At 38.3% G+C, this 26,058-nt stretch overlaps 1 protein-coding gene across 3 annotated transcripts in view; it reads left to right on the top strand.

The window, feature by feature from the left end:
• NAALADL2 (N-acetylated alpha-linked acidic dipeptidase like 2) overlaps positions 1 to 26,058 on the top strand; it is a 1,445,704-nt gene that overhangs the window by 1,244,758 nt on the left and 174,888 nt on the right. For all 3 annotated transcript variants that reach the window (XM_027875745.1, XM_027875744.1, XM_027875746.1), the window contains one exon: positions 19,090 to 19,185. In XM_027875745.1, coding sequence (XP_027731546.1) covers positions 19,090 to 19,185 — 96 coding nt within the window. The remainder of the gene's footprint in view (positions 1 to 19,089; positions 19,186 to 26,058) is intronic.

The raw sequence follows: 26,058 nt of genomic DNA, 5'->3' as shown, positions 1-26,058 counted from the left end.
ACCTTTTTTGGCTATAGCTTTAAAGTAATCCAATGAATCTTGATTTTTTTCTCTTCTTGAACTGGTTTGCAGGTTAGTTTTTTGTTTGTTGGTTTTTTATATGAAACACATTATTTTTCCACTGTTTTTGTCCAAACTTTTAATTTTGGATTTGGAGTTTGGAAAACCTGAATTCAAATCCTGCTTCAGACTTTTCTGGTCATGGGTTTCTAGGCAAGTCATTGAATGTATGTACTTGTGATAATGCTCGAAAATTACTCTATGACTTAAGAGTAGCCTGGAGAACTAAGAGATGTCACCACTCATGGTGACACAGCTAGTGAATACAGTATCTCATTTAAGATAGTTTTATCATTGTGTTTTTGTTTGATACTTGTTGATGATGATGATGTGGTGTGTGTCTCTGTCTGCGTGTATGACTTCCCAGAGACACCTTCCTTCTACCAGTTGACCTGTTGCCTTGGAACACAGTAAAATTAAGCCAGACAAACCAACCTATTGACCAAGTCTGACAATGTACACATCATCTTTCACCTATAGTCCACCATCTTTGTGTTTGTGTCTTGGTCATCCATGGCTTCATAATATTTCTTTAACATCACTGTCTTTTTTGTGTGTTTCTTTATTAATTTGTCCAGTCTTACTTGCTGATGTGGCATTTAAAAAGTTCGAGACATAATTTCTGGGCAATTAATTATTTTATTAATAATACCAGCATTTTAATAAAAAGAGATCAAAGGCACTCTTGACTGCAAAAAAAAAAAGAAGAAGGAGGAGGGGTATTCCTGAGGATGACAATCAATTCTGATTGGTTAACAATTAATGAAAGGTGAGCTTCAAAAAGAGAAGTGAGCTCACTCCAGTGAGGGGCCACAGTGACTGAAATCATGTCACTCTTGGACAGAGACTATCCAATATCCAGATCACTCCTAGCCTTGGTCAATCTATTCAAAGAATTTATTCCCACCCAAACCTGAGTAGAAGGTTGGGTGGATGGGATCTGACGAAGACTGAAAAGAGTTAATTTAATCTCATTATCAATAATGTCCTTCAAGTGACTGAACTTTAAAATGAGGACTCTAGAAGAAGGGGGGAACTCTGGATCTCACCAAATCATTGGTTATTAATTATTATTTCTCTCACTGAATTAGGACTTGATTAGTTGTAATAAATTATGCATTCTGAAATAAACGAAAATGCAGATACTCAAATTCATATTTTCAGTGGGCCAGATATAACTGATTTAGGATAAAAGAATGAACAATTTTCGTTTTTGAAGAAATGTAATCAGCTGTGGAAAATATTTAGCTCAATCACTATCTTTCTCCCAAATCACATGAAAAAGCAATACATTTATGTCCAGGTAATCCAGTTTTGTTCACAAAAGATGGAATGTCAACAGTACTTTATACTTCCAGCAAACCAAACTAATCTGTAGGAAACTAGAATCCATAACAAGTAGACTGGGCTAGAAATCAGGGGTCAGGATTTTAGCCATTTAATATTTCAAACCAGAGTATGTGTTTTTCTGGAGTGAATGCTGAGGCCTTGCTTGGTCCTGATCTATATCATGTAGGGTCTATTGCTGCTTTCTTTGGGTATTGGGTACTATATTATTCCAACAACTCATGACAGCAAGCTGCATACTGTCAAAACTGTCTCATTTAGACCTCAGTCTGATCAAACCACACCCAATTTGAAGCTCTGTGTCAAAACAGTAGGCGTACCCTTCAGCAGAGTTCCAGTAGACAGCTAATGGCCCCAGCCTCTCTTAGCTAGAAGGCTCTGCAGACTCATCCCTCATTCCCTCAATAATTCCCTGATGATTCTGTTGTGGGTTCTAGCCCTGCAATCTTGCTTCAAGGTTTAAGCAATAGAGTTGTAGGCTTAAAGGTGGTATGTAATTGTTGCCCTAATATCCAGCCACAGTCTCCAGCCCCTGTCCTGGATAGAAGACTAAGATCTCAGGCTGGAATCACAGCAAAATAGCATCAGGCTCACCCCCTGTTCCATGCTCCCTACCCCGCACGTAGTTACAGGCCCCAGCCCTGTCCTACTAGAGGCTCTTCATAGACCTCCTTGGTTGAACTACTTCCTCAGTGCTTATAGGCCCCTGCTTGTCTCTCCTTGCTGACCTGGACTGGAAACAGAACCCACTGTGGTTTCTTCTCAGAGTTCCAAATCACCACTACATTTTGTGAACTTGCTTGATCCTTGTTGGAATACTGATGGGAGAGAACTGGATTCTACCACTTTCCCCTACACCATTTTTTCTGGTCTGCAACCCAGGCATTTCATAATGAAGATTCCTTTTCAAGAGGTTGAGTTAGACATCTGTTGATGTCCCTTCCAACTCTGATATATTCTGATTTTGTAGGACACATAGTTTAATACAGGTGAGTGTTATAAGGATTAATGACATGTCATATAAATGTGGAATTGGAAATCAGGATAGGACCTTGGATAGAATCTATCCCAACCTCTTGTCATGGAAGCAATGAACAAGTGCTTGGACAGACTTTGGGAAATAGTGGAGAATAGAAGGATCCAGCGTGCTCTGGTCCATGATGTCACAAAAAGTCAGTCATGACTGAACGACTAAACAATATCTTTATCTCCTCATTTATCGAAGAAGGAAACTGAACCCCAGAAACATTAAATGGCTAAAATCCTGACCCCTGATTTCTAGCCCAGTCTACTCACTGCCAATTCTAGTTTCCTACAGATTAGCTTGGTTTTCTAGAACTAAGAAGTATTGTCAATATCCTATTTTTTTTTTGTAAACAAAACCAGATTACCTGGACATAAATGTATTGCTTTTTCATGTGGTTCAGGAGAAAGACAGTTACTGAACTAAATATTTTCCACAGCTGATTACCTTTCTTCAAAAACAAAAATTGTTCACTCTTTTATCCTAAATCAGTTATATCTGGTCCACTGAAAATATGAATTTGAGCATCTGCATTTGTGTTTATTTCAGAATGTATAATTTATTACAACTAATCAATCCATCTGCAAAATGAGTCATGTGGCCAGGGCTTGATTTAAAATAAATTGAAGGGGGTAAATCCATTAGAGAGACAGTGTGTGTGTGTGTGTGTGTGTGTGTGTGTGTGTGTGTGAGACAGATACAGTACACACATATCCTCTTGCATGCACACCCTCTGCCTGCAGTACAGACAAAAGAAGGGTTTTTGTTTTGTTTTCCTTTTTACCTCCCTTCCCAATGTATCTTGTTCCTTCATGCTAAAACAGGCTTTGGCAGCCTCCTTGAATGCAGATGAGACAATCCTTTAGCATTATTATAACAAGGACTGAGGGCCATAAAGCTGGGGCAAACTCAATCCCCTTCTCTGCTGACACACATTTTCTCCAGAGGATTCTTTGTACCTTCTGCTCTCTTTTCTGCTACTATCACCATGCAAAGGGGCTACAGAGAACTAAGAGGGATTATTTGTTTTTATTTATACCATGGGTTACCATGGTGATAATGGACTACAATATCATTCACCCTTGTTGGTCCAATCTTCCTTTTGATGGAAAATATTCTACTTCTAGACCATTGGCTAGGATGACAATAATGCTAGCTGGCATATAGTGCTTTTTTTCTTTTTTTAATAGCTCAAACCTGTGATTTCATCCATGGAGGAAACTCTTGGAATGCAAACAAGTGTCACAGGGAATAGAGAGGTCATATGACAAGATCTGTGTTTAAGGAAAATCACTTTGACAGCAATGTGTTGGATGGACTGAAATGGGGACAGACTTGAGGCAGGGAGCTCAATTATTAGACTATTGTCATAATCCAAGTGAGAGGTGATAAGAGCCTGAGCTCTCCTGTTGAGAGAGGGAGACTCATGGAATAGATGTTATGAAGGTAGGAACATAAGATTCAGCAAGTAATTGGATATATGGGGTGAGGGAAAGTGAGAAGTAGAAGATAATACCAAGATTACAAGCCTGGGAAACTGGAAGCATGGTGGTATGGGGCCTTTGACAGTCATAGAAATTTGGGGATAGGAGAAGATTTAAGGAGGAAAAGTAATGACTTCAGTTCTGCGTAGGTTGAGTTTGAGATTTCTCCAAGACATCCAGTTTGAAATGCCCAAGAGACGATGGAGAACTGAAAGTCCGGGAAGAGAACGTGGCTAATTATATAGGTCTAAGAGCCATATGCATAGAAATAGTTGTTAAACTCATGGGAGCCAATGAGGTATCAGGAGTGTAGAGGAGGAAGAAGGACAAGGGTAAAACTTTATGGAACACCCATATTGAAGGGGCATGATATAACTGCTGAACCACCAAAAGAGACTGAGAAGTTGTCAGACTTAAGGAAATAGAGAAAGGAGAGAATGTCCAGTCAATCGTGATTCTACCTTCGTATATCTCTCACCACCATCGTCTTCTCTCCATTCACACAACCGCCACACTAGGTTCTTATTCCCTCTTACCTGAAATATTGTGGTAGCCTCCTAATTCACTTCCTTGCCTCCATTTTATTCCGTCTGAAGTTCATCTTCCAAACAAATGGGAAATAGATACTGCTAAAATACCAGTCTATCTGTGTCACTCCTCTGCTCAAAAAGTTTCCATACCTTTCTACTGACTCTAGAATAAAATAATAAGCTATTTTATTTGGCAAATAAGGCCCTTCAAACTCTGGCCCTAGATTGCCTCTCCAGACTTATTGTACATTACTCTACTTCATGAGCTCCGTGTCCCAGCTAACTGCTGTTCTCCATACTCAAAGTCCCATCTCCTGTTAAACCCACCCATTGAAACTTTTCTTTTTTTTTTTTAAGAAAGAATAAGGCTTAGAACCCCCAAGTATTTGAACAGTCACCTGAAACAGCAGCTCAGGCTCTCTAGCCCATTCCATGTCTATGGTCCCGATCTTTGTACAGGAAAGAAGAAAGCTTTTTTCCTCATCAGTTTTCCAGGCTGTGCTCATTGTAATTCATCATACTTCAACTTCTTTTGTGTGTGTGTGTGTTGTCATTTACATTACTGTAGGCATTGACACATTGCTTTCTCTCCTCCTTTCTTTGTGAATCAGGAAGTGAGGATTTATCTGCAGACAATACAGAATCTATTACAATAACCCCCCAGCCCTGATATTTACTAGCTGTGTGACTGTGGGTGAGTCAGTGATTTAATCTCCTTCTGGATGTTTCCCCAACTGTACAATGGGGATAATACCTGCCATTACTTCCCTCAGAGGGTTGTAAAGAAAATGTGTTGTAAATCTTCAAGTTCCATGGAAATGTAGGTTAATGCTGTGATTATTAAAGAAGAGTTCTGTAATAACTAAAGTTTCTTACTATACTGGGTTAGATATTGGTGACATTTCTTTTTTTGTACCTGGAACATCAAAAGCCTGTTACTGCAGATTACCATGGCTCACAGAAAGAGATTTACATTGGTGTTTACTCTAACTGGATTTTATTTGCAACTCTGGATAGTGATAGAAGACATTATTGCCAGAGAAGAGGAAAAATGCCTTTTTTATCCTTCACCCCCACTGCACCCCCAGCTTCCTTTTGATTATCTCCTTAGCACTTCTTAGAATACTTGTCTCCTTCGAGAAGTTCATTCTGTAATGCTAGCATCTGTACCAGGGAGAATTATGTTTTCTTAGTACTCATTTCATAGATGATAAAGTAAGCATTATTCAACACAGCCTATGCCCCAGGCAGTGTGCTAAAACTGAGATACAAAGTCAAAAGAAAAATAGCCTGCCCTCAAGGAATTTACAGTCTAATAAAGAGAGACAACCTATATTAAATACAAGATAGCCTGGGGAGTTCAGTAGTAGCTAAGGGTGGGATCAGGAAAGGTTTCATGTAGAAAGGTGTACCTGATCTGAGTCTTGAAGGAAGAAGATGTCCTTAAAGAGGCCATTTGAGGAGGCAGTACATACCAAATGTGGGGTGTGGTCAGTACAAAGACTTGGAAATGAGTGATGGAACAGCTTGTGTGAAAAAGAACAAGAAACTCAATTTGGCTAGGAGTAGGGATGGTGTTAGTCTTTGTGGTGAAAACCCTAGCACTCAGCACAATTCATGATACGTAAGTGTTTAAGAAATACTTATCAATTGATTGACTGATTGTAGAAGGGATGGACTGAATCTGAATATAATGATAACTGACATTTATATAGCACTTGATATATAGACTCTTATTTGAGCCTCACCACCACTCTGGAGCCAGGGACTATGAATATTGTATCCTCAGTTTAGACACGAGGAAACCTTAAGAGATTTGGAGAGGTTCACTGTCTTACACAAAGACACACAGCTACTAAGTATCAAATGTGAGATTTGAATTCAAGTTTCTCCCAACTCTGAGCTTAGGTATAGTAATTCAAGACAATTAGAATTCAGAGATATATGTCAAAGAGTTAATAAAAACAGAAATAATATTGAGCAGAAGAGACTGAAGGTATGATGACCTTAGGACAGACCATATACATATATACACACTTATATATGCATGTATATGCATAGATATACTGTATATGAACACGTTACATATATCATGTGATTATATTATATTGCATATTATACATTACATATATATTACATGTGTTTATATGTAACATTCTCTGTCATCTCTGTGTGTGTGTGTGTGTGTATAATGTTCTCTGTCATCTTGTTTAATTGCTGTTCTGTATAAAGACCCAAGAATTGAGTGCAACTCAATTGTATTGGACCCAGGATGTGGTTGAAACTAGAGGAAGGGTCAATATCTTACTAGAATAGTTGGGTCAGTCAACTAAGCATTGGACTGATCTGAGGAGCCTAAGCCTACTAGTTTGAGTTATGGAAGTTTAAGCATTTGAAGGTAAGGTTTATTTGATCACTTCAACCAAAAGGAGAAAATGATATTATCTTTAGTGCAAAGGTCTTGAAGTAGATTCCCCAGGAATGTGTAGGGGTGTGTCAGGGACTGGAACCAAAGAGCTGATCTAGGATGCACGTCTGAAGCCTGTAGACAAAAGAGTTAGGAAAGATCAGTGGCTGTAATTGCTTTGAAGTTAGAAGGCCTCAGCTGCCTTGTAAACTAGAGCATGTCAGACCTTATTCAGCTGCAGCCCTTCTGGTCAGTTCCTTTGGATTCAAAAGGTGCTTTGTGTGGTCTTCTCTGATCAGATTTACATTCAATAATATTCTCTGACATCAGCAGCTTTTTTCAGATAGTGAGGCTATCCAGAATCCAGAGACCACCCAAGAGCAGAGACATGGGAAGCAGAGCCCCATCCTCTTTGTTACTAAAGTAATCATTTAAGTGTTGGGCATTGGTAAAAGGTACCAATATACCCACAGGTACAACTTGACCTTCATTACTGTAAGGGCAGAAGCTGATTTTGCCTTAGAAGTTCTACACGGACCTGTGGGTAGTAAGTTTTGAGAATCACATCCAACAGGTCCAGTAGTATATTTAAGAGCCATTGACTTCATTGGGATTGTTTAGTGACAAGACAGCATGATGTGATTTTGACATTAAAATCCAGATGTAAGGCACTCATCAAGACAATGAAAATTTTAAAAAGGCAGAACAAGTTTTGTTTGGTCTAACCATCCATACAAGAAGTACCATTTGGAAGAAGAATGACTATTGTCTGGAAGGACTATTATAGGAAGTCATAGGGATAACCTGTAGAGTTTGCCTATTAATATGTATATCTTGAGCCAACAGTGAAAATGGGCAAAAAGTTGGGCACAGAAGTAAAAAGAGGGAAAAGAATGAACTAGATGAACTTCAGGAAATCTCTTAACCTTCTGTAATTACCCCAAATTTCCCCCTCAAACCAAAAGTCTGTCTTTTTTAAGAATGCATATTGTATTATTGCTGGTTTATGCCCATGGATAAGGCACTGAAGACTTGAAATAAAAATCTTGACAAATATGTAATATATTTAAAAGTAGAAAGTGCATCAGAAACAGCTCTAATCTTCAGTTTTGAAAATAGAAAGTATTTTTTTTCCTTTTGCAATTTGAACACTTCTTCAGTTGATTCATAAATCAATTGATTACTACCTGGAGACTTAAGGGATGAAAGAAGTTGGGTCCCAATTAAAAAGAAAAAGGAGGCAATTTGTTTTAAGATCGAAAGTTTAATGCTCAATCGAAGTTTAATCAGAAGTGAACCTTTGTTTGAAAAATAAAACATCAATGTCTTTATCATTTCCTGGTCATTCCAGGGTTCCAAAGGACAATTGAGATAACTGGTGATTTGGGAGTGAAAATAAAGGAAGGATGTAATTGGAATCCAAATGAAGATGTGTTTGACCCCTATATTCATTTGTTCAAATCAATACATGAAGAAACATATTCATTCTTCAGCTACTTGGAGAGTTCTTTGAAGTCAAACTTAGTTCTATCTATGGAAATAACTCTACAGAACAAAACAGAGTAAAAATAAAACCAGTTCAAGTGTGGCATAGTAGAAAGTGTACCAGATATAGAGTCAAAGGACCTGGGTTTGAATTCTGTCTCTGCCACTTACTAGTTGTATAACCTTAATCTTTACCTCTCTGTAAAATTATCTATAAAACTCAGTGACTTCTGAAGTCCCCTCCTGCTCTAAATCTGTGATTTAAATTCCAAGATCATGAGGTGGGCAAGGGGGTACACTATGATGATTCTTTGTTTTAATATGCTTTTATTCATTTGATAATGTTTTTGCTTGGTGAAATACTGTATGGATATGACTTGGTAAATCACTATAAAAAAAGAATGAATAAAAAAATTGGTCTGAATTCAAACAATGTCTGAAGGAAAACAATGTCTGATATTTAGTTTTTTTCCAGGAATCCTTCTCCATGCCTCTCAGTAAATCAACAATCATTTATTAAGCCCCTACTATATGCCAAGGTGACTAGGTGGATCAGTGGATAAAGAACCAGGTCTGGAGTTAGAACACCTGAGTTCACATCTGGCCTCAGACACTTACTAGCTATGTGACCCTTGGCAAGTCACTTAACCCTGTTTTCCTTAGTTTCCTCATTAATAAAGAAGGAGAAGGAAATGGTAAACCATTCCAGCATCTTTGCCAAGAAAATCTCATGGACGGTATGGTGCATGGATAGTTGGGCATAACTGAACAACAACAACTACATGCCAGGCACTGTCCTAGGTGCTAGGGATGAATGAAGCAACATTCTGTGGCATATAATTTAATTCAGTTTAACAAATCTTTATTAAGTATCTGTCATGTACCACACATTCTGTTAGGCATTGGGCATACACAGGCAAAATTAAAATTGCCCCTGTCTTCAAGCTGTTGTTGTTATTGTTCACCCTTCAATTTTGAAGACATCAGGGAGGTGATGTCTTGACTTGCCCGTGAATTGGTTTTAAATGAGATTGTCTGCAAGTAGTTTACATTCTTCTGAGAGATGATGTAAACAGTGGTCTAGTGAAATTGATTGATCTTATTGTCACTAGGGATGAGGGGGGAAAATGCTCTTTTGGTCATGGAACCCTGATCCTGTAAATGTGAAGTCATTTGTGTATTGTTACATGTTGTTTTTTGTTTTGTTTTGTTTTTGCACATGGGAAGAAGTTGCCAGGAGCAATTTGGAGAAGAAAGTTAAGTGATTAGAGGTTCCAGTTTTGTGTTCTATGGCCTACTATACAACCTCTGTCATAGGCTGTGCCTTTGAGATAGGACCAAGATATCAATAAAATGAACCACAATTTTGCAACTGGCTAATATTCTAGGATTTGTTTTCTCCGGTGTTTTTAAAGGCAGCATGTGGCTACTAGGTGAAGGCTTTGAAGGGAATCTCCATTGTACTCCTAGTTAAGAGGCCACTGAAAGCCTCCAACATCCCCACCAGGAACTGAATGAGGCATTTGTTCCTTTCTTGACCTGCTGTTTAGACTCTCCTGCCCTCACTCCTGGATCCTTCATTGCTTTCACAGTTGATTAAATGCAGCCTCGAGAAAAGCATTGACTGTAGGTCATTGCTATGATGTTCTTCAGAAAGCTTTTCTGGGGGCAAAAACATGCTGAAATAGGAGAAATGCAGTTGCTAAACTTACTCAAAGCCTTCCCATGAGGACCCTATTTTACCAAAGGCTCCATATTTTGGATGGCTGCTCATTTTGGAGAGAATTTCTTTTATGTTAATTTTCCCCAAAGAATGGGAAAAACCAATAAATCATGCTTCATCCCACTGCTGACTTGTCAGTAGTCCCAAGTTACCTTGTTATGGTGTTGGGTAGTTCTGGGCCTATGACAAGAGATAAGAATCACATCTTAGGCATCAGAGACAAGGGACTAAAGAGAAAGTTAGGAGGACAAAAGGTTTTAAATCTTCATATATGTGATTCCTGGCCTTGGGATTTATTAACATATCAAACATCTAGGGTTGAACCTTTTTCTCAATGTTTTCCAAGGAGAAGCCATAAGTCTGCTCATGATCATCTAATTTGATTAAACTAGATCATCTCTAGGGTTGTTTCCCCTTCTAGATCTGAGGGTTAAGGGCTTGTCTGAGCCTGATCCTTTACTAAGTACTTTGTCACAAATCCTTATAATATCTAGAAATAAAAGACTTTAAGTTTAAATCCTTACTTTATTTTTTTTTATTTCCTTTGTGACCTTGGGCAAGGCAACTGACCGCTCTCTGCCTCAGTTTCTTCATTAATAATAATAATAATAACTAGCATTTATATAGTGCTTTAAGGTTTGTAAAATATTTGACATGTTAATTCATTTGATCCTCTCTACAAGGTGAAGTAGATACTGTTATTATCCCTATTTTTAACCAAGACACATAGTACTTAAGTGACTTATAGGGTCATTCAGCTAGGGAGTATCTGAGACAAAATTTGAACTCTGGGCTTCCTGATTCCCAGATCCCACTGTTACCACCATAAATGTTGCTGTCTGAGAGATTTAGACCCCTCAAAGATCAGAGCATAGGACAGGGTTGTCTGGAATTAATTCATAGACTTAATCATTCTTTAAGTCAAAGTGGCAAAGATTTATTGTTATGCTATATAGTGGGCAGAGGTCCTTAAGGAATTCTACCATGGTGGGCAGAGCTCCTTAGAGAACTTGCAACCAAACAGGAATGTTGCTAAAGCTTATATAGGAAAAGTAGCGGATTATGTGGCAAGTATGCTAATTAGGTGATAACACAATTATGTCATTCACTGCTGGAAACCTGGTGGAGGGGAGGGGGGAGAGAGGGCTCCGAAAAGGTATATTTTGGTCTGTTGTGTCTGTAACAAGATAGTTTCAGGAGTTGACATCTATAACTTGACCTCTGGATTGTATATGGTAACTGTGGGCATCAGTACTTGATAGTTCTGTTGATACAAGATAGTCTTGTTCATACAAGGGAAATTCTACAGAGATCAGAATGTTCTTGTAAAAGGGGGAGATAGTTTGCTGCACTGGGCCCATTCATGACATAGGGTCCTTGGGCTGGAGGGAAACTGTCAGGGATAGTGCTTTGAGGCTTGGGAGAAATATGATACTGGAAGTAAGGTCCAAATACAAGCACCCAAGCACCCCATTACTGTGCTCTATTCACCGTTCCACCTAGCTGACTCTATATAAAGTGAGGCGATGGGACTGTATCACCTTAAAGGCCCCTTCAGCTCTGTATTTCTTGATCCTCATTTTGCAGATGAGGAAACTGAGGCAGAAACAGGTGAAGTATTTTTCCAAGGTTACATAGTTTCTTTATCTCCAAAATGTGGATGATAAAAGTACTTAGCTTCAAGGAATGTTGAAAAGACCAAATAAGGTAATATTTGTAAAGCACTTTGTAAACCTTAAACTTTACCAAGTGCTATATAAATGCTAGCTTTCATTATTATCATCAGCTCAATAATGTTAATAATGATAATAAAGCAGAGAGAGGATTCAAATCCAGAACCTTCAATTCTAAAGTCAATGTTCTTTCTAATGTGCCACTTTTTAATGTTTCCTATCAGGATCTATGGTTTATCAGGAACATTTTGCTGCTTTATACCTTTTAGGAAGTATATCCTAGGTTTAGAGCTGGAAGGGTCCATATCTTGTCTTGGCTACTCATTTTAGAAATGAGGAAACTGAGATCCATATTAAATAGATGACTTGCCAAAAGTCACACAATTGTCAGAGTTGGAGTTCAAATCCAGGTCCTGCATCCAAATCTACTGTTCTTAAGTTTCCTATGCTAATAATGTGTTTTGTAAACTTTTCAAAATCTCTGGTATATTTCTCTCTTCATTCATTGTTGAATTAATGGAAGACACTAGGCATGGGAAAAGGCCTCCTTAAATCTTAGGCAGGATCTTGGAGTGCTTTCAGCTTCCCCCAAGCATCACAAAGGGTTGCTGGGCCACTAACATTCCAAAGGTTTAACCCAAATCAGTAGTGTAGGCAAAATGGGTTATTTTATGGAACAAAACAAGTTTATTTATGGAAACTTGGAAGATTTCAATGAAGTTTTTCAATCATCCCTTTTGGAATTAACAGTTTGTTTGAATTAACACACGTAGTCATTACCAGTAATAAGTTATAAGGCAGAATTCTATATCTGCATGAAAGATGGTATTTACCCATAATGGCACTCCCCTTCCCCAGACCCCACCTAACCTTTCAACCACTGGAGACCCAAGAGAATTGAGGAGAAAACAGTAGGAACTATGGGCTGATGTGCCTCTAATTCAACAACTTATTCCATTGTCTATAAGATCTATAAATGAAATTAGGGTTAATGATAAAAATAAAGCTGCCATCATAGGTGGTATTTGTGAAAGACTTTCCATATATTATCTCCTTTGATCCTCACAACTCTACTGGGAGGTAAGAATGATTATAGTACCACCTACACAATAGACTCAGACAGGTTTAATTGACTTGTGTGGAGTCATATAGAAAGTAAACCGAAGAAGTAGAGCTCATACTTGACTACAAGTCCAGCACTCTGTAACACCATAATTATTTCAGAGCTGCCTTTTTTAGAGTATTTTACAGTTTACAAAAGGCCCTTTACATGCATCATCTCACTCGATACCCTCAATAAGCTTGTGAGTTGGGTACTGTTATTATTATTTCCATTTTACAGGTGAGGAAAGTGAGGCTCAGTGATGTTAAGTGACTTGTCCAAAGTCACACAGCTTGTAAACAGCAGAGCTGGAGTTTAAATCTGGGTCTTATCTGCAGATTTGATGTCCTTTCCTTGCTATCATGCTCCCTTTCAAGAAAGAATCTATTTTAGGAGAAATTTGAGGAATTTAATGGATGTCTAGGTGGTAGAGTGGACTTGGAGAGAGGAAGACCCAAGTTCAAATACTAACTTTGTGACCCTTGGCAAGTCATGAAATCTCTCTCTGCCTCAGTTCCTCAGCTGGCTATTAAGGATAATAAAAATAGCTACCTTGCAGGTTTATTGTGAGGATCAAGATTATTTAGGACATGTAAAATACTTTGCAAGCCTTAAAAAGGGTGATATAGATGCTAACTATGCTGCTGCTGCTGCTGAATCAATCAACCAACAGGCATATATTAAGCACCTACTTGGAATCAGACCCTTTGTTAGGCAAAGACTACAATGAAATAGTCCCTGCTGTCAAAGAATTTACATTCTATTAAGAAAGAACAGGGACAATGTAGTCTAATGAGAAGAATGGTAAACTGGGAATCAGAAGACCTCTGCCCCCTAACCAGTCAGGTGACTTCAGACAATTCCAATCCCTTCCCTGAGACTTGCTTTCCTTGAAAGTGAAAAACTCAAAGTAGTTGTTTCCAAGGTCCCTGCCAGCTCTAAAATCAGGATTCTGAATCAATATGAGCACTAGCACTGCCTTGAATCTATTCAACAAAGAGAATATCATGTGTCTTTTCTGGGCTCTAAAAAATGAAATGCAAAAAAAAAAAAATGACAGTATTGGGAAAATAATACGCTCAAAGCATTCCTTTTCTTTCCTTTACGCACAGGCCTACTTTTCTACTAACACCTGGCCTCCAGTTGGCCTCACTCTGGTTGTAAGTGGGGGGGGATGGTTATTTTCAAGGTCATGATCATAATTAACTTGCTCCATCCCACAAGGACTGTGCTATTACTATCACCCCTAACTTTGGTCATTTCCATTCCAAATATGGAATTTGAGGATGGATGGGAATTCTCTTCTCCAGATGAAGTAAGGAGGGGTGAGAGTGAGTGAGCACAGAGGGCTTTTGTCTTAGCTGAGAGTTTCTGACTACAGCTTTTAAAGCATTCAGGAGGTAGGGTTTTGCTACACTCGCTGTTGGGAAGGAATTGTCTGTGATAGAGCAAAGCCAAACAGCCGTTGCAGTGGTAAACTTAATGGAATGGGTAAGAAAGTTTAAACTCCAGGATTGGAGCTAAACAGACTTTCATGAACAAAAAAAATGACTTTGATTTTGAAAATCTAGTATGATGGTGAAACATACATGGTTTGTTTTAGGGGTTTTTTTTTCTTCCTTAAAAGGGGCCCAAAATTGCCTTTCCTCCACATCCCCCTCCCAATGATTTGTTTATCCCTGGTTAATGGCCTTATGGCCACAATCTCAGACTGGGAATTAGCAGCCTTGCTCCTGCCAAAATGAGATGATAGGTTTGGCAAATAAACTATCTAAGTAAACACAAATAAATGGAGACTATGAAATCATTCTTGAAGTGTATTGTGACTGTAGAAATGATTACCTGAAGTTTTAGTAGAAGTGTATTCTCCATTGTACTTTAGAGAAACTTTTTTTGGGGGAGGGGGTTGGGGAGGGGTCAGGTCAGGGAATAGAGTGGGTGGGACCAAACCTGTGATTTCACTGACATAGGGAATTCCCAGCTAGGAAACTGAATTCACCAATGAAAATCATCAAGTTCTCTGCTTTGTTAATGTTATTGAGTCATTTCAGTTGTGTCCGAATCTTTGTGACCCCATTTGAGGTTTTCTTGGCAATGATATTGGTTGTGGTTTGCCATTTTCTTCTCCAGCTCATTTTACAGAGGAGGAAACTGAGGTGAACAAGGATAAGTGACTTGCCCAAGGTTACACAACTAGTGAGAGTCTGAGATCAGATTTGAATTTAGGTCTTTTTGGACTATAGGCCTGGCACTCTATCCACTGTGCCACCAAGCTGCCCTAACTGCTCTACTACTTATACGCTTAGAGAATTGCCTAGATCACTGAGAGGTTAAGTGACTTGCCTTGGATCACAGAGATGACATGTCAGGTCTTCCTGACTCTGAAACCAGATCTCTAGCCACTACACCATGCTTTCTCTCTTGAAAACAGTAAATTACTCAATGTCAACGTTATTGTTATCACCACCACCACCACCACAATCATTATCACCATCATCATCATCACAATTTCATAATCAGGTAGCCTGTATGGGCATTTCTGCTACCCTAGCCACCTGGGTTCAAATCCTGCCTCTGACACATAGCAACTGTCATGACACGTAACTAGTCTTTCTGAGACTTAGTTTCATTACCTGGAAAATGAAAGGTTGACTCACTGAACTATATGGAGCTTTCCAGTGATAGATCTAAGATGGCATTTGATCTCTATGGACCTCGATTTATTTGCTTATAAAGAGGGTATTTACAAGATGATAATCTAACAGTCTACAAGTCTTTGTTCTGATTTCTAATTAATGGAGAGAAACAACTTCAGGAAATTTGGTGCCTCTCTATCCTTCAACTCCCATGACAGATTATGCAGAACCCCAGGCTCAGTGTGCATTCATCCACTCAAGAAAACAGGTGCAAACCGCTGAGATAGGTAAATACCATCATTAAAATGGGAAACAACCAGGGAGCAACCTACATGTGTTTACATTTCAGTAGATTCCAAAGAAAGGTGTTTATAAAAGAAGCATACGTGGAGATGGAAAGAAGGGCAGAGAACAGGAGGGCACAGAACTCCTCCTTGGAAACACCACCTGTATCTCTTCATCAAAGATGATTGCTAAAGAGTCTCAGTCAAGGCCTAGTGTGTGGACGTGCTTCTCCTTCCAACATCCATCACACCCAGACTTCCACAGAAAATCAACAAAGTGAGAATCAGCAGTTAATTTCTGGCCCATGAGTAGGGCATCTACTAGGAGGCACAAAGCAGCTGTTGAGAGTATAACTCAGTCAACTAGTCTACCTCTTAACTTGCCAGGTGTAAGGAAAAGAGCTAATAGGAAATCAGGAAACCTAGGGTTGAGTCCCAGGTGGACCAGCAGCCCAAAGTGTGACCTTGGAGATGAAAAATAACAATGGTCATTCATATCTGTGAAGTACATTTTAGGTTTATAAGAGATTTTCTTTATAACAGACTAATGAGCTAGGCAGAGTAGCTACATGACCTTAAGAAAAATATAAGCTTTGGTTTCCTTACCTGCTTTTGAGGAAATTGAATTATAGAATGGATGTGATCATGGAAAAGAATGGAATTAACCATCATATTTTAAAAAATGGATGCCTATTGATTTTTTCATAAAGTAAAATTTTATTGTTACTTATTATTTTTATGTCATTTACATCCCTCAGGGTACCCTTACTCCATCCCTCTAAGGGATCTATTCCTTATGAAAAAAAATAAGAATTCCATAAAAGTAACCAATAAATCAAAAAAATCTGCTGGAATTCCATTCCCACAGGCTCCCTCCCCCTTGCAGAAGTGGGGAGGTGCCTTCTTATATTTCCTTTTTGAGGTGAAGCTTAGTCATTGGAAGATTCCATTCCATTCCATTACGATTGTTTTCTTATCCTTTTTCTCTATTTACGTTGTTGATTTAATAACAATGCACATTGATAGAGTTATTTATTTTTAAAATGCTGTTGATTGATTGATGGGTTAAGATTATACCCCTAGTAAGTATTGGAGGTGGACTTGGACCAAGGTCTTTCCTGGCATAGACCAGGACTAGAGTACTAAGCTGCCTCATCAATGCTGTGCTCTCACAGGACACCAATAACAGAATGATCAAAGTTAATAGCACCAAAATGACGTAGATAAGCAAGTAAATGAAAGAGTCAGAAATGTAGAGCTTTGCAAAAGAAGAGAATGTGATACTGCAAACAGCATATTCCCAGTAGGATGATGGCCAAAGGTGAGGAAATAACCCTTCCATTGCATTCAGCAAGCCCTTGAGGATTGGAACTGGTTTTGATTTTTGCATTTTGAAAATTTAAGTAAATTTGAAAGGAATTTAAGCAAACTGTAGGGGAAGATATATAGATGTAGATACAGATATAGATACATATACATATATATGGATATCTAGATATAGATATCTATACATGGATACATAGATATAGACAGCTATAGATGCATACACATATAAATATATATACATAGCATTGACTTTGTTACTAGACTGGGATAGGTCTTATGAGTGATGAAACTAGTGAATTGGTAGAACCAGTAGTTTTAGAGAGATACCTAGAACACTGAGAGGATTAGTGGTTTTCTACAGTCACTCAGACAGTATGTGTCAGATGTGGGATTTGAACCCAAGTCTTCCTGGCTTTGAGGCCTGTTTTCTATCCACTGTGATATACATCACATCCTAGATCTGTCATTTTGCTGTGGAAACTCCGGTTAGGCTCTCTGAGCCTCAGTTTCTTTGTCAGACCTCTTCAAAGGTCCTTTTTTTTTAAATCTAGAGGTCCATGTTCCTATTGTTGATGGTTAAGAATAATGATGACAATTACTTTATTTAATTCAATTTAAGAAGCAATGATTAGGTACAATTGAGCAGGCATTGTGTTTGGTGCTAGACATATAGAAGAAAAAAAAAATAAAGACAGTCCCTGCCTCTAAGGTCTTTTCATTCTACTGACTTCTATTCTATAGGTCCTTGAGCTAATAAATCATTTTCACATAGATTCACTCCTCTAGCCTTCTAGTGGCAAGAAATAGGGCAGGTGTTATAGTGTCCAGCGTAGAGATGAGGAGGCCACTCACAAAAGGTTAAATAGCTGGCTGGGAGTAGAGTAAGGATTATATGATATGCTCTTTTAGTTTAATTTTTTTTTAAATTTTTCTGAGAACAAAATTTTAAAAGCATTTAATTCAGTTAATTGTTGCATTAAAATGGATGCTACCACTTGAAAAAATGAGGCTGATCTATTTACTAAAGCAGACTGGCAAGTCTTGGCTCTTCCTGGAACTAGCTGTGAGTGACCTTGGACATATCAATTAATCTCTCTACCCATCTTATCATCTATAAAGTAAGGGGATTAGATAAGATCTCTATTTTTTTCTAACTCTAATGGTATGTGATCTCTACTGGGAAAAATGGTTCCTTAAAAAAGCAGTCATTGTTGATTACTGTTCAATAATAATAATTCCCTGGGTTGCTGAGAGCTGCAATCTACAGCTTTTGAGTTATCTTCTTTTTTTGTAACTTTTTTCTTCTTCAGTCCATAGGGATACTTTGATTCTTGGTCCATCTCATTAAGCATAAAATAGTTTATTTGTTCTCTCACTAATCCATTTTTTCCAACTTAATATTCATGGATGGTCTGCTGTGGTGTGGTTCCTTTGGGCAGCAACATATCAACTCATTTGCTGACCTAGCATAAAAATAAAATCCACCAAAGTTTCTTTTTACTTCTTGTATCAAGTTTACTTCGACAATATCCAGAATTTAATTTAATTTTTTCCTCTACCTGGGTGTTTTGTAGCCAGCCACCATTTTTATACCAGACCTATTGTACCATTCTTGGTTTAAAACCTAATACATTATATATTTAAGAGACACATGAGAGCTTGGTTATTGCCTTTGTACCAAAGGTAACAGACACTGCATCCACATCTTTGCTTAGAGAAAGGAAAACTGTCAAGGATGATTGTCTCTGGCCAAGAAAAAAGTGTGTCAAACCTACTTCTTGGCCAACAAGTTACAGTATTAGTGTCAAGAATTCTACAGAAGGGATCTTTCTTTCTTTTGAAAAAAATTTTAATGGGTTAATTAGATCAGTAAAATGAAGTTCTAAAATCAGCAGAAAAGTCTTAAAATACATTAGAGTTCTTTTGAAACTTTAAAGGAAATCCAATATATACTTGAAGAACAAAATCAATGAAGAGTCTTAAAGGCTTCTCGTCTGATTTGTCACAGGGTCCAAGCTTTCTCTCCGAGGCCCTTTTTCCTGTACTGGCTGCAGAAATTGAAGAATTGGATCCTTTCTTCAACCTTCATGAAACTGTTGCAAAGGTAAGGGTGAGAAAAGATGGTTAATTAATTATCCAGGCCATTTTCAACCTTCATTTTGTTTTATGATAGTGATAGTGCTTAGGAGTGGGAAAGTGTATTTTTATGTCATTTGTCTCACCCTTCTGGATGGTTAAAATATTCTTCGAAAGAAAGAGACCTGATGTGGCATCTACTCCAAATTCTTCGGATTTTAGGAGGTGGAGAAACTGAAATAGAGGTGGAGAAAATGACTTTGTATAGAGATTATATAGCTAGTCTATACTAATGATCTTCCCACTTTGTATATCTCCATTATCTTGAATTATTGTACATTGCCTTTTTAACCTGTAGACAGGTTTGACTAATTGGCAAAATTTTAAATAAACCTTCCCTCTTGTTGTTGGGGCTATTTCATACACTGCTACAAAGTACATAAAATATATATTTTATTAATGCTTTTTGTCTTGATATCAATCATTTTCCACCTCCCTCCAGAATGAACTCCCTCTTGTGATGAGAAAACAAAACAAAACAAACCTCCTGTGGCCATGTCCATCCCTTCTATCTTTTGAGCCTTTCCTTGGTAGGAGGCAGACCTCTAAGTAAGCTATTTGAACCCAAATCGCAGGCTGTGAACTTTGTTCACCTAGCCTCGCACCTGAGCGTTTATTGAATTGTCTGTTTCTTCTGTTGCTGAATTTTCTTCTTGTAGTAGGAGTTTTGTTTTAGTTTGGTTTTGTTTTAAAAGGTTCAAATCTATCCTGGCATTTGTCTTTTTAATGTAATGCATAGAACCCAAAGAAAGTAACAAATGAGGCTTGGTGTGGATGCCAAAGAGGTATAATTCATCACTGCACCAGTGACAATGGACAGGTATAGTACATAGCTGCTGAAGGACAACACAAGCTGCATCTATTTGGAAAGAGTTATTTTCATCCTCTCCACCCAACTTTTTTTTTTTTTTTTTGCAAAAGAGCAGTCGTTCCTTCTTGGCATCATAACATCTGCCCCAGGTCGTTTATTGGAGGTAAATAAACAGAATGCTAGTTGAAATACCAGTCCCCCAGACCCTACCACACATGATTAAAGAAGGTAGAATTGTGGATAGTGAATTTAGGGGAAAAAAAGGGATAGAGACTCCAAAAAGGATCTGTCAAAGTAACTCACTGGCTTGGCCTGGAGAAGACTTGGGAGTGGGGAGGGGGAGGGCCAAAAGAACTGTCCTCGGGTATTTGGCAGGCTGTCAGGTCCATGAGGGACTAGATTTATTCTGCTTGGCCCTGGATGGCAGAACCAGGAACAGTCAGTGGAAGTTGCTGAGAGGTAGATTTTGGCTCAGTAGAAGGAAAACTTTCTACTAATTAGAGCTGGTAAAATATGCATTGAGCTACCTTGAGAGAGGCTTCTCCCTTCCTAGGGGGAGGTCTTTAAACCAAAGCTGGATGTTCCTTTTTTCATATTCTGTGACCTACCTATCTTTCCAATTCGATCTTACATTCATCATCTTAATTAATTAATTAAGATAATTGAGAACCATTTATAGGCAGGGGTGAGAAGAAGGCCATGATCAGAGCTATGCTCTTAGAAAATTAATCTGGCAGTAAATAAACACTGAATTTGTAGTATTTCTCCTCTAGAACTCAAATTACTTCCACATACACATAATCATTGCATATTAACATGTAGGATGAGGCAAAAACTGATTTATATAAAGATAGTCATGGAAACCAGTGAAGGGCCTCATTCTATTTAAAATTTCCCTCCATGACCTCACTTTATTTCCATTTTATTTTTTCTCTTTTTTAGAGAAAAGTAAGCTTCATATTATTCTTTTGAAGGGAGTATCAGAAGGTATCTTCATCATTGCAGTTGTCAATATTACCATCATTATTATCCCCGTTTTACATCCTGAAGTAGACTGAGGAACAGAAGGAACAAAGAAAATCATTGTCAGCGTCCTACTCTCCGGCCTTACTCTAACCAGTATTCTTTCTACGGAAAAATTAATCACTCATTCAGTCAGTCATTCAGTCAAACAACACACACTTACTAAGAGCCTGACATGTACCAAGCATAATGCTAAATGCTGAGGATACAAAGAAAAGCAAAAGATGGTCCCTGGCCTCTGGGAGCCCAATAAGCAAACAGATATATAGAAACTCTATGCAAGATTAAGTAGGAAATAATTAGCAGAGGGAAGGTGCTAGAATTAAGGGAAAATAGAGAAGGCTTTTTGTAGAAGGTAGGATTTTAGTTGGTACTTGAAGGAAGGCAGGTTATCAAGTGGGCAGAAATGAAGAGGGAAAGAGTTACAGGCTGGAATATAACCAGAGAAAATGACTGAAGCCAAGAGATGTAGTGTCTTGTTTGTGGAATGTCGAGGACTCCAGTATCACTGGTTTTAACATTGCTTGGGGGATATAAAAATTGTAAAAAGAATGGAAAGGAGAGGGTATGGGATTATGAAAGGCTTTGAGTGTCAAACAAAGGATTTTGTATTTGATCTTAATGGTGATAGTAAGCCATTGGAGTTTGTTGAGGGAGGGCAGGAAGGGTGACCTGATTGGACCAGCACTTTAGAAAAATCACTTTGGTAGCTGGATGTAGGGTGAATTGGAGTGAGGAGAGATTTATGGCATGCATACCCACTAGCAAGAGGTTGTAATAGTCCAGGCATGAGATAATGAAGTCCTGTACCAGGGTGGTGGCAGAATCAAAGAGAAGGGGATATATATATATATATATATATATATGAAATATGTTGCACAGATGAAATCAACTGGTCTTGGCAACAGATTGGATATGGGGGTGGGGGTTGAGAAATAGTGAAGAGCTGAGCATGACACCTAGATTGTGAGGCTGGGTTACTGGAGAATGATATTGCCCTCCATAGTAATAAAGAAATTTGGAGAGAGGGAGGATTTGGTGTGTGTGTGGGGGGGGAGATAATAGGTTTAGTTTTGGATATGTTGAGTTTAAGATGTCTACTAGACATCCAGTTGAAGATGTCCAATTGGACATATGAAACTTGAAGATCAGCAGAGACATTAAGACTGAATAAATTGGTTTGAGAATCACCAGTGTGGAGATAGTAATTAAATCCACAGGAGTGGATAAGATCACCATGTGAAGTAGTATGGGGAAAAAGAGACTAGGGCCCAGCACAGAGCCCTGTGGGACCCTCACTGATAGTGGGCAAGACCTGGGTGATGATCTAACAAAGGAGACAGAGGAGGAGTGCTCAGATGGGTAAGAAAAGAACCAGGAGAGAATGACATCCCTAAAACCTAGAGAGAAGAGTGTATCAAGAATAAGAGGGTGATCAGCAGTGCCAAAGGCTGCAGAGAGATCAAGAAGAATGAGGTCTAAGAAAAGGCCATTGGATTTAGCAATTGGGTGATCATTGGTAACTTCCCTTCCTTTGTTTCTGTATATTTTAATTCATCTAGCATTCAGAATATTGTGAATTTGTGGCTTTATATTGCACGATGAGAGTCTTTAGTAATGAAAAGCATTTAAACCTTTAAAATATCATAACATTTCCAATAACCTTAGATGTTGTACTGAATGTAAAGGAATTCCTGCTGTATAAAGTACAATCACTTAAGTTTCCCCTAGAGTAGACTTGGGAATGGAGTAGAGAGGATGCTCTACATCTTTAAGTATTGGAAGACTTATCACATAGAAGGTTGTTCACATAGAGCTTGTTCAGCTTGGTTCAGAGGGAAGAAAAACAGAATCAATGGGTGGGAACTGTAGAGACAAGCTTAGGATTGGTGTAAAGAACTCCCTAACACTCAGAACCCTTCCAAAGCAGAATGGGGTTGGCTAAGAAGGTACTCATCCCAGTCCCTGCCCCTCACCCCACAACTGGATTTCTTCAAAGAACCTGTAGATGACCATTCATTGGGGATATTGTTGAGGAGGATTCTCATGCAGGTATGGGTTGAACTCAGAGGTCCCTTCCAAGTCTGATGTTCTGTAACCTTAATCTCTGCCGCTCAACATTTTGAATTGATTATCTATAATCATATAATAAGAAGGCTGAATTCCATTTAAAACATTCCACTTATGAATGATCCATGAAAGTAAAATCTTCTACCAGACTTTTACCTTTGCAAAGCTTACTATTAAAATGTAGTTTGGCTTCCTAGATGTTCTGTCATTGAAAAGATCAGAGTTCAGTGATTAGAAATGTTTTAAATTTGCATTTATATTTATAAAAGTAAAACAGGGACTGCAGACTGAAATACACAATGTTGTGATCTCTCCTGAGATGCCACACAGTCCTCTAGCTTTGAACAACAGAGCTCTGGATCTGCTGCCTTGTGAAGTTAGAAGAAAGGAAAGAGACCAAACAGCTATCTTTTCTTCAGTTTTCTGGGTTTCAAAGGCCAATTGTATTCATGAGGCTGATAGAATTTCTGGTGGATTTCTTTACTACATTCAGCTGAGATAGAACTGACAATGTGAATGAGTAGATTTGATTTTGCTCAAAGTGCATCTCATGTGGCTTTTCAACTGAGATCATGGAGAATTTTTTCATACATTTCTAGTAAAATTAAATCAAATCGCTTAATGCAGAGACTGTGATTATATATATACATATATGTATATACATATATATCATAGTACAATATCTAACATAACAGATGTTTAATAAATGCTTGATGAATGAAAACGGCGAATTGATGAATTTTGCAATCTCTCTTGCAACCATCCCTTTCTTACCATTCTCCTGGTCCTTATTTAAGGCCCTTGTTTGAGTCCTTATGAATTTTCTTCTCTACTTTCTTGACTTCCTAACTATACTCAGTTTCTAGGTGCTCCCTCATCCTATAATGTCACTGCCAATATATGTGTGTATGTATAAATATATTATTTGTCTTTGAGTCATTCATTCATGTCAGACTCTTCCTGATTTTGTGAACCATGGCACACACACACATAGTACTGCCCATGGGATTTTCTTGGCAAAGATATTGGAATAATTTATCATTTCCTCCTCCAGTGGATTAAGGCAAACAGAGGTTAAGTGACTTGCCCAGGGTCACACAACTAGTTAAGTGTCTGAGGCCAGATTTGAACTCAGGTCTTCCTGACTCCAGACCCAGCACTCTATCCACTAAGCCACCTAACTGCTTCCAATAAATGTATGTCTCTTCACATATGTATATGTGCAGTCATATATAACCATTAACATAGATCTAAATAGGTATGAATATTTGTTTGTATCTATATCTAATACATACACCAGCACAATCACTTAACCTCCAGACGCTCTTTGGGCCTATACTGGCAGAGGGCATTTCCTCACTTGGGAGATCTCTATACCAGTGAAATTACAATCCACATGTATGTGTAATCACACGTATATATGCATGCATACACATACATACAAATGCATTGGTTCAGGTTCCTAGCTTTAATTTCTATTTTTAAGTCACTCTGAGATCTTTGTTCCCTTGCTAGACCAAATTATCGTTACTGGATGTAGGACACCTGCACTTGAAGCTGCCCTGTATGTTTTTATGACATGCTACACTAGCAAAAACAAACAAATACTCATTATGAACTCTCGACTTGTTGTTTATAATAATGAATGTTAGTTGGAACTGTTCAAGGGAGGTGGTAGGCTATGGAAACACACCCCTCGGTATTTTTAGTGGGGGAGGGGGTAACTGTAGGGTTTTTTCCTTCTTTTTCATATATGTGTAATTAAACTGAAAGACTTCCTTTACTGAAATTACAGATCTTACCAACTATATATATATATATATTTCTTGCCGAGAGAGGTTGGGTTTACTGCGTACCCCTAATATTATCATTTCTAAAGATACGCCTCCTACTATTAGCTTCTTTGTAGTGTTCCTGAGCCCCTTATTACTCAAAATGAGATTGTCAAGGGAGGATTCCTTTTTTAAACAGAAGCTAATAATCAAAATAATCTTTTCCCAATTTTGACAGAATATTACAAAATGTTATTTCTGCAAACAAAGATGAGAATGAATAAGACAATGAATTGCATAGGCATGTGCTGGTGTATAGCTACTCATACTCAGGGAAAGACTTTTCCACGTCTGTAAAAATGGGAAACACTAGAAATGTAATTGAGTGGACAACCCTGTGACCGCTGTCCCTGTTGGACAACCCTTTAAATCAAAGATCAAGGTACTTCAATTCAGCAACAACAACAAGAACAACAAAAAGAAAATATTTGTCAAGCATATATTTATGCGAAGGGCTCTGTGGTTAGCTCTAGAAATAGAAAGATGAAATAAAATAATCCCTGCCTTCTAGGAGTTCACGTTCTACCTACAGTATGTTCACAAGCAAACAAATACAGTATATATGCAAAGAAATGCAAAGTAATTTCAAAAGAGAAAGGGTAACAACTAAGGAGATTCAGAAAAAACCACATTTATGAGATAAAACCTGAGGGGTATGCGTGTGGGGGGATGTATTTTTGGGGGGAGGGGGACAATCAGGATTGTGACTTGCCCACAGTCATATAGCTAGTGAGTGTCTGAGGCTGGATTTGAACTCCAGTCCTCCTGACTCCAAAGCCATTACTCCGTCCACTGTACCACCTAGCTGCTCCTCGGAGCTGTGTTTTTGAAGGAAGTGAGAGACTGATTCCATAAAGCAGAAGTGTGGAAGTGGTGCTTCCAGACCCTGCAGTCAGATCATGGCTCTGAATCAGGCAGTATAAGAAGCATGACCTATAAAGGTCAAGATTTGCTTAAGGACACAGAGCCAGTAAGCAAAAGTCTCCTGAATAAGACAGTAGACATTGGCCTTTTTCTAGATAGAAGTGGGCGTCTTGGGAAATTATTCAACTTAAATTGTTCTCTCTCTCTCTCTCTCTCTCTCTCTCTCTCTCTCTCTCTCTCT

Source organism: Vombatus ursinus, unplaced genomic scaffold (assembly GCF_900497805.2).
Source record: "Vombatus ursinus unplaced genomic scaffold, bare-nosed wombat genome assembly UNPS02014810.1, whole genome shotgun sequence".
Taxonomy (NCBI): domain Eukaryota; kingdom Metazoa; phylum Chordata; class Mammalia; order Diprotodontia; family Vombatidae; genus Vombatus; species Vombatus ursinus.
The sequence above is the reverse complement of the archived record's forward strand: the minus strand, read 5'-3'. Positions and strand labels throughout refer to the sequence as shown.